At 38.2% G+C, this 10,111-nt stretch overlaps 1 gene segment (V, D, J or C); it reads right to left on the bottom strand.

Moving 5' to 3' along the window:
• Positions 1–7,292: 7,292 nt before the first annotated feature.
• Positions 7,293–7,794, bottom strand: LOC140564597 (T cell receptor alpha variable 5-like). The segment is given in 2 exon segments: positions 7,293–7,636; positions 7,755–7,794. Coding segments are annotated over 2 exon segments (384 nt in total).
• Positions 7,795–10,111: the final 2,317 nt, after the last annotated feature.

The raw sequence follows: 10,111 nt of genomic DNA, 5'->3' as shown, positions 1-10,111 counted from the left end.
CTGGATGACACGATTACTTTGAGAAGAACCTGGAATCAAAGAAAATATGTTAAAATGAAATAATGTAAAATCAAACAAATGAGAACAAATGACGAATCACACTGGTTCAATAAACTCCACATTACTTCAAATATTACCAATGAGAAATATGAGTGAAAAAAAGGTCCAGTGCATTCTGATAATGCTGAACATCATTTCTGGAGGAGTTCCTGTCTCACACACTGAAATTGCACTTTACTATCGAAGTGATGCAAAACATGTAAATGGGCTGCTCACAAATGTCAAGAGCATAGCACCCCCTATAAGGAAAGTCTAAACTGCATCCTCTTCACTGAAACACTGATGAGCAGTAACTTAGTCCAGCTTGTCTGCAGTTTGTATGCGACTACCACAACTTATTTTCTATGACATATTTAAGGGTGCCAAAAAAATGCATTTATTAAGTCCTTAATGTTGTTATTTGATGTATAAAGGCATTACTTTACTTGTATGGTCCATTGTAGATCCCTTGTAGATGTCCACCAGATATTTAACTAACATTTAACTGAATGCCTATTAAATGCAACTGAACTTTAAGTTAAATGTAATTGATTGTCTATTGAATGCAACTCTACACCTAATCCTAATACTTACCTTAACCTTACCGTTTTAGGGCTAGGTTTAGGGTAAGATTTAAGATAAAGGTTGGGTTTGGGATTTATGCTCGATTCAAAGGGTAAGTTTAAGGTGTGGGTTAGGGTTAGAAGTAGGGTAGTAGAGTAGGGTTACTTTCAAAAGACAACCATTTTCATTCAGCTTAGAGATCAGTTGCATGTAATAAACATTCGGTTGAGCATCTACGAGGCATCTATAATGGACCATCCCAGTAAAGTGATACCGTATAAAGTATGTGACATTGATTAGGGCAAAGAATGCTAAGATGCAGTTTTACAAGCCTATTTACAACCCTGTTATTTTGGTTCAGGATGAAACACACTGATCTTCATGATTACGGAGGTCAAGATGAGCTCACAAAACCCACATATTATAGTATAGCTTTAACACTGTAACAAAGAAATTATTCCAGAGTCTTAAAGGATGGTGTTGCTGTCCTCTCAGTGCAATGTGCTGTTAGCAAGTTGAAGAGATTGCAGGCAGGTTAGCTTTGAGCCTAGCACCCACTCGCTTTCCCAGGTTTCTCAAACCCTTCTGATGTGTGTTCAGCTCCAGTTCGGTATTCAGCTGAGGTAGACCAGTTTGTTTTCAAGGTAGCAGATGATGCAGAGAAGAGATGTTAAATTTTTGCCTGGCTTGTGTTAGCTTTTAGCTTAGGAACCTGAATGTCTGGAGGTGATGTGCTGCTCTCTAGCATCAACAACACCATGTTCTCAAAAAATGGCTGTTTTTATATCTAAGCCTTCGCGTATGGATGCACATTTTGGGGTCATGAGTATTGTAATGAGTCTAGATTGTGACAGTTTTGGATTTTGGAAATGGATCATTTATACCTCTGTTTCAGATATTTAGTGTTTGAGGTTTCAGGGAATGTCGGTTCTATGTACCAAACTCTCATTATTATATAGCCAGGACAATACAGTTTGACACTAGCACTGACTGATTACTACAGCTCTGTCAAACCCTAAGGGCTTTCATGTAGTTAGTAAACAAAAAGTATTAAATATAATAACTGGATTAAATGTCTGAGGTTCTAAGTATTCAATCAGGCCCATGTAATAAGTACTGTATATAATAATAGTCAGATTTTTTAACATACTTGTCCATTTATTAGAATATATCAACATGTGAAAATACTGTGTGTCAACTGTTCATTAATCAGGCGAGGAGTCCCCCTGTCTGTATAGTCAGTTATTACAGTAATATCAGCACAGGTGTTTTTGTACAGCAGTGAAATAGCTCTGTAACACTGTGTTCACTTACAGCACAGAAATACAGAGCACTGTCTTCTGAATCCACATTGTTCACAGTGAAAGATCCACTCTCAGCGTGCTTTTTAATGGCTGAGAATTTAGTTTTATTAAAGGAGCCAAAGTCTTGCTTGGAGGTTGTTGTAAAAACTATGAGCTCAATGGACTTCCCCTGGTGCTGTCGGTACCAGTACATCTGAAAGTAGCTGATTCCTTTATTATGACTGCAGTTCATTTCAGCAGATTTTCCCTCCTGAACCCAGAGTACACTGGGGCTTTGGATGACACCATTGTCTCCTGCAAAACCTATTGGAAAACAAATATTAAAAACATGGAATAAGAATTTAGAAAAATATGACCTGAGAATTCTGTAGTCTGAAATATAATGACTTTAGTCTTTAGTAGAATGAAGTGCAACCAGCTTCAGTATTTATGTACCAGCATTTCAGTACCTGGTGTCCACTGAAGTGATAAGGTCAAGACGATGATAATGCTGATCATAATGACTTTTGATTACAGTGAAACAGTGTAAAAACTCCACACTGCTGCTGGTGTGTCCTGTTGAAGGTTTGTTGAGGAAATGACATCAAACCAGATCAACCCCTTTATCCAGATTCTGAGTCTCTCTTTTTTGCTACTTCCCTTTAGCAAAACAGAGGAAACATATCAACTTAAACAGATTGGTTTGAGTAGAACATGTTTTTAAAAGGAAGTAATTCAATTGCTCTGCATTTTTCATAGAATTTTAAAAGTTAAATTAAGAGTTGATGAACAAAAACCAACAAAACCTTCTCTACTAAATCAAAACTAAATTTAAAATTGATCATTAAAATGTAAGATTTCTCAACATAGCTGATATGTTCTACTTAATTCTAACCATTTTATATAATCACTGTCAATAAAATATATGCATGTATCTCCAAGATGGTTATTTTACAGGAGAAGGCAAAATATTCATAATTTTTAACAGGCATTCATGTAAAAAGTTCAAAGAATTCAAATTAATTTTGAGTTGAATTGAATTTTGAATTTCTATTGATATGCAAGGATGATATGATTTCTTTTTTATATATGATATATATATATATATATATATATATATATATATATATATATATATATATATAAACTGACCATTAATCAGATAAGGAGTCCCCCTGTCTGTATAGTCAGTTATTACAGTAATATCAGCACAGGTGTTTTTGTACAGCAGTGTAACAGCTCTGTAACACTGTGTTCACTCACAGCACAGAAATACAGAGCACTGTCTTCTGAATCCACATTGTTCACAGTGAAAGATCCACTCTCAGCATGCTTTTTAATGGCTGAGAATTTTGTTTTATTAAAGGAGCCAAAGTCTTGACTGGAGGTTGTTGTAAAAACTATGAGCTCAATGGACTTCCCCTGGTGCTGTCGGTACCAGTACATCTGAAAGTAAGCATTTCCTTTATTATGGCTGCAGTTCATTTCAGCAGATTTTCCCTCCTGAACCCAGAGTACACTGGGGCTTTGGATGACACCATTGTCTCCTGCAAAACCTATTGGAAAACAAAAAAACATTAAACATAAAAAACATGAAATAAGAATTTTGAAAAATATGAACTGCGAATTTTGTAGTCTGAAATATAATGACTTTAGTCTTTAGTATAATAGTGGTAGTAGAAGTGCAATCAGCTTCAGTATTTTACTTTTTTCAGTTTTATGTACCAACATTTCAGTACCTGGTGTCCATTGAAGTGATAAGGTCAAGACGATGATAATGCTGATCATAATGACTTTTGATTACAGCGAAATAGTGCATGAGCTCCACACTGCTGCTGGTGTATTCTCTGTTGAAGGTTTGTTGGAGGAAGTGACATCAAACCAGATCAACCCTTCTATCCAAATTCTGAGTCCCTCTTTTTTGCCACTTCCCTTTAGCAAAACAGAAGAAACATATCAACTTAAACAGATTGGTTTAAGTAGAACATGTTTTAAAAAGGAAGTAATTCAATTGCTCTGCATTTTTCATTGAATTTTAAAAGTTAAATTAAGAGTTGATGAACAAAAACCAACAAAACCTTCTCTACCAAATCAAAACTAAATTTAAAGTTGATCATTAAAATGTAAGATTTTTCAACATACCTGATATGTTCTACTTATTTCTAACCATTTTATATAATCACTGTCAATAAAATATATGCATGTATCTCCAAGATGGTTACTTTACAGGAGAAGGCAAAATAATCATAATGTTTAACAGACATTCATGTAAAAAGCAAAGTTCAAAGAATTCAGATTAATTTTGAGCATTTCTATTGACATGCAAGGATGGTCTGATTTCTTCTTTTTCTGTTCTCATTCATGATATTATATGCAAATATAAAAATACTGACCATTAATCAGATAAGGAGTCCCCCTGTCTGTATAGTCAGTTATTACAGTAATATCAGCACAGGTGTTTTTGTACAGCAGTGTAATAGCTCTGTAACACTGTGTTCACTTACAGCACAGAAATACAGAGCACTGTCTTCTGAATCCACATTGTTCACAGTGAAAGATCCACTCTCAGCGTGCTTTTTAATGGCTGAGAATTTAGTTTTATTAAAGGAGCCAAAGTCTTGACTGGAGGTTGTTGTAAAAACTATGAGCTCAATGGACTTCCCCTGGTGCTGTCGGTACCAGTACATCTGATAGTAGTTGATTCCTTTATTATGGCTGCAGTTCATTTCAGCATTTTTTCCCTTCTGAACCCAGAGTACACTGGGGGTTTGGGTGACACCACTGTCTTTTGCAAAACCTAATGGACAACAAATAATGAAAATACATGAACGATAATATAATATAATATGATATATAAGCCCATATTTAATATTTTGTAGGCTATGGTACCTGATGTCCATTTAAGTAAGAAGGTTAAGGTAATGAAGCTGATCATACTGTCATACAGTCAAATCGTTCTGTCTTCTGATAGAGGTGAAAGAGCGTATGAGCGTATGATGCTGGTGCCTCTTGCTGAAGATCTACTTGAGGAAGTGACATCAAACCAGTTTAACTCCTTGTTCTTTTGCTGCTGCTCTTTAGCAAAACAGAGTCTAATATGATGGTTTTAACATTTTCTGATTTTCTTACCCTTTTTCCTTTTATTCAGGGTAAGAGGTCATTAACAGAAACCAATAAAATCAAGTCAAGCCAATCAAGTCAAAAGTTTGATTAACTTAAATGAGCTCAGAGGAGACAATTTTCTTACTGTCTGACTGACTTGTTGAGGGAGTGACTGACTGACAGACTTTGTTGAAATGCACAAGTTCAAGCACTGCCTCTTGTTAGCCTAGAATACATTTTAGCATGCTGAAGGTCTGGAGATGCTCTGCTGCAGAGAGGAGATGTAATCTTTGGTAAGCTAAGGTTGTGTCTCCTTGCTTGAAATATTATTGTAAAGGGAAGTGGCGAACGCCCGCCTCACCCAGCATAGCTTCCATGGCAGACGCATCGCTACTGCAGCGACCACTGGCCTTGACAAGCATCATCACCGTGGCCGTGCCATCACTAATGTTCCGTGATTAGCATCGCTACCATGCTACACACCTGCTAACACAACATTAGTCATGAGCCATGTAGCCATCACGAGCATCTAGGAATAATAACTAATAAAGAAAATCCAAGACCAAGTCCAAACTGTCTCTGGAAGCTACCTCAGAAAGGACTGTTCGGATGGTAGGAACTGACCACTGCATATCTGAAAAACCACCAACACCAGAGATGTTCTGACCTAGTCATCTAGCCATCACAATTTGACGTATTTCAAAGTCGCCAGATTTTCTGCTTTAAACACATCACCTTCAAGAACTTGCTGCCTAATGTATCCCACCCCTTGACAGTCTAATAGAAAGCCTTACGAAAACAAGTTCAAGGCAATTACAGCGCAAAAGGAGGTTTAACCCAATAGTAATGTTAATGTTTTTGACATCATGTTCACACATAATTTAGGTCATGTAGTGTATTCTGACTATAGAATGAAAACACCAGCGGCCCTTTTATTGTGTGAACTTAACAAATAGACATATATATAATATAAATGAAAACATTAACCCCTTGAACTTATGACAGTAATGTAGTTATGAGAGTGACAAATTGTGGGCTTGCATACAGAGTTTAATGCTGTTTTTTTGGGGGTTTGCTGCAGGTGTGTAAACAGCACTACAAAAGTGAGCACGATTAAAATACTGAGGTGTGTTTTTGTGCAGGAAAGGGGCCTCTTGAGATACTGTGTCTCCGTGCTGCACAGAAGTAAACAGCACTGTCGTTTGCCATCAGATTGTTAATAGTAAGTGTAGCAGCACTGCTCCCATCTCCATCAAGCTGAATTTTGCCTTTATATTCGGCCTCTGGATAAGTGTGTTTAAGGTTGAGATATCCAAGATAAATTAAATCCATCTCTTCAGACTGTTTATACCAGAGTATATGCTCAAAGTCCTTGATTGAATGGGAGCAGGAGAGTTCAGCCGAATCAGTTTGATTCTTCAGCACGTGAGGAGGAGACTGGTCAACTCGATGACTCCCTGCAAAGCCTAAAGACAAAGCCACATTAAGTAAATTAGTCTTGATGAGATCATTGAATTTGTTGAGTTGATTGAGATTGAGTTAAAGTCTTACCAGTCAACATTACAGAACATACAATGAACAGAAGTGTCATGGTGATCTGTTTTCCTTTCAGTGGTGAAGAACTACAGCACACTTGTCTACAAAATCAAGATAACAGGATGTGATATCACTGAAGAGCCTTTGACTCCTCTTTTGCATACACTGACAGTCAAAAAATGGCTTTTCCAAATGTTGCTTTTTTTAATTACTACCAAACCCCAATATAAAAAAGGAATTTCTAATATAATGTGTATCAGTATTTTATAAGGCCTGCTGTGGCCTGGATGACTACCTTATACTGCTTTGTCATATTTCCATATGATCAAGGATGAGCAATTCCAGTCCTGGAGGCCGTATTTCTGCAGTTTCGTGCTTTTCCTGCTTAAGCACACCTGTTTCAACTCACCTGTTGATTGCCTAGTTTAGAAGGTGTGTTAAGGCAGGGAAATCAGCAAACTGTGCTGACCTCTGACCCCCGTTACCCACCCCTGATCTAAATAAACTGCCTGCTACTCATTCTTCACTCTTGTCCACTGTTTACCTCAAAGTGGTTGGATTGTGTTGACCATACAATCACCAGAACTTCCTCACTCCTCAACCCACTCCATCACAATCACCTTGTTTGGAATATGGTTCTCCACCACACAAGAAGTGCTTGATCACTTCAGATCCAAAACAGTTGCTAAACACTGAGCCATGTGTTTCAACAGCCAGTGTATGTCTCATGTGCTATGGATTTGTGTCCTGCAGCTAGCACCTGTTGGTTCAGTGTATGCTGTAGAGGTGGTAGTTCTTGTTAAGGTTAGAGATTAGGCTTTCTTGCTGTGCATCATCCTTTGCGCAGAAGTAGACAGCACTGTCTGTGCTCTGCAGTTCCTTCACAGTTACATCCAGAGAAGCTCCGTTTCGTACAGCAGACACTTTATGTTTAAACTGATCTATTTTTGTCTCCATGTTAATATAATAGTATGCAATGGTCTCCATTGGTCCACCAGGTCTTTGTCGGAACCAGTACATGCTATTGTGTGAGGTATTAATCTGAGAGCACTGAAGGGTCACATTTTGACCCTTTTTGACAAAAAGATCAGGAGACTGTTCCAAAGTCAGACCTAAAACAAAGCCAGAAATATTTCATTAGGCCCTAAATATAATACTGAGATAATACAGTTCCATCAAATTTTTATTTTCAGTTGGAAAATCAGAAAATATAAGAATATATGCTCTTACCAGTTGGTAAAAACAGAATTAAAAGTGCCACACCAGCCATGCTCACTACCCTACTCAAGGTAAGTCAAATGATACTGTAAGCAGCTGCAATGGTGAAGTGGGACCTCTAGAGGATTTAGCTCCACATAATTCAGCTCCACATGATTCTGCCACACCTTTCTCTTGTGATGTATTATTGCTCAGGCTGAGCTGTCTTTTATGTAGAGAGGATTAAAAAATGATGGAACAACATTTGACTTTTTATGTATCTAGATATATTTAATCTAGATTAGATTATTTGGTACATGGGAGGCATGGAGTTCCAGTTTTGAGCCTTTATTTGTTTTGTTGGTTCTTCTTTATGGGGCAGTGGTGGCTCAGCGGTTAGAGCGGCGGGATATTGAGGTTGTGGGTTCGATTCCCGGGCTCGGCAAGCTGCCACTGTTGGGCCCTTGAGCAAGGCCCTTTACCCTCTCTGCTCCCCGGGCGCTAGAGTTGGCTGCCCACTGCTGTGTGTGTGTGTGTGTGTGTGTGTGTGTGTGCACTTTCTCACTTGGACCTCCTTGAGGTCCCAAACACTCAAGGAATTAAAGTTCTGAAGGTGATTCAGGAGTAAAGGCTGATTAATAAGTGCATTTAAATGCAATTAATAATCCCCTGACTGGAGAAAATACAGATTTGGTCAGTTATCTGATCAATGTGTTTACATTCACTTGGGAAATCAGAAATTGGGAAACCTCCAGGTGGAGTGGAGGTAGCTTACGGGGTTCAAGCCTAAGATATTTTTCATACTATACATTTTTCAAAATAACTGTGTATCAACCCCCTTTACTATCTCTGACCAGACTGGCAAAATCATTGCCCCAAAGGATTTTTTGGAAAATCCTTTCGCTATCTATAGATCTGTCCTGCCACCAGAGTTGTGTTGTGTGTCGCTCAGTCTAATGTAAAATGAGTCAAATGACCTTGCCTTTTAATTATGACAGTGTTCTGATCTGTGTTACCCTCCTGTTTGGATGCCTGGTGTGGTTAAGCAGGTGTATCATAGTATGCAGGTGAAGAAGCAGATTAATGATGGGTTTTTGTTCTCATGTGAGGGCATGTGTAGCATTGTGCATAGTAAGCTGCGCAGAAATACACAGCACTGTCCTTGTCTTGTCTTGCTTGTAGAATGTGTAGAGTAGCTGATGATCTCCCATCTCCCGTAATGTTAAAATTATCTCGGTATTCTTTCTCAATTTCCTTACTAGTGCTAAATCTCAAATAGCCGATGAGTTTGAGGCTGGTGTCTCCATTTCTTTTCTGATACCATGATATTGTGTCGTAGCTAGGGATGCTATGATTGCAGATAAGATTAACAATGGTCTTAGGCGAACACAGCACATCAGCAGGGCTTTGATTAACGTCTTTGCAAATGATACAACCTAGATTGGAAAGAGAAGTGATAAATACAAGATTTTTTTATTATTTGAGAAGATTTAATATTAACAGTGTATTACCTGAGAGGCAGCAGAGAGAGATGATGAACCGGAAGGGAAATGTGATCATGTTGGTTAAATCAGTAAACTAGTAGAATCAAGTTATTACCAAGGGCTAAACTGGACGATGTATTCTGATACAGGAGCTGGTACTGCAGTGTCAAAAGTCAGACCAGATGTGACGTCATTGCCTCAGGATTTGAGATTTGAAATGGCTCTGAAGCTTGAGAGGGGAATAGCACTAAGCGCAAATCTAAGCGAGTGAAAGGAACATAGAGAGCTTTTGTAGCGCTGAAGAACAAATCAGGGTTCTGGTTACTTTCTCCTGAGTTTATAAGAGTTGTGCTGTGGGTTGCAGAGCTTAACTACATGGCTACATGGCCTCCTGAGATTGCAGAGCCTGGGTTTTGATCTGTTATGTGTACAAAAGGGATTAAACTCAGTTTTAAGCAGTGTTTTTATACATTTGGGTGGCTGTATTTCGATTTATAAAAAAAGACACACAGGTGTCCACTGTGTTTGGGATGGAGGGCTTCAAGTAGGCCTATGTTGTAGGGCCATGGTAGTGTGTGTGTGTGTGTGTGTGAGGGTGGTAGGGAGGGAGTTAGTAAATACCTCTAAAACCATGCAACTATTTTAATGAACATTAAAGCAGAATTATGTTGAATTTATGCCTTAAAATAACAGCTACAGAATGTTATTATTATATTATTGCTACTCTGGGCTCGGCATGCTGCTAACTGCACTGTGAAATTTTATTGAAGTGGGCAGGACAACACTCATGAGAACTGCGTAGGGCTGCGTAACCCGAGTCATATTTGTATAAAATCCTGTAAAATTACTCTACTGCCTCAACCCACATTCTTCTTTCACTTTTAGTGATGGTTCTGTATCTCTCAG

Source organism: Salminus brasiliensis, chromosome 10, assembly GCF_030463535.1.
Source record: "Salminus brasiliensis chromosome 10, fSalBra1.hap2, whole genome shotgun sequence".
NCBI classification, from domain to species: Eukaryota; Metazoa; Chordata; class Actinopteri; order Characiformes; family Bryconidae; genus Salminus; species Salminus brasiliensis.
Note: the sequence above shows the minus strand (reverse complement) of the source record. Positions and strands in the feature narration are given on the sequence as shown.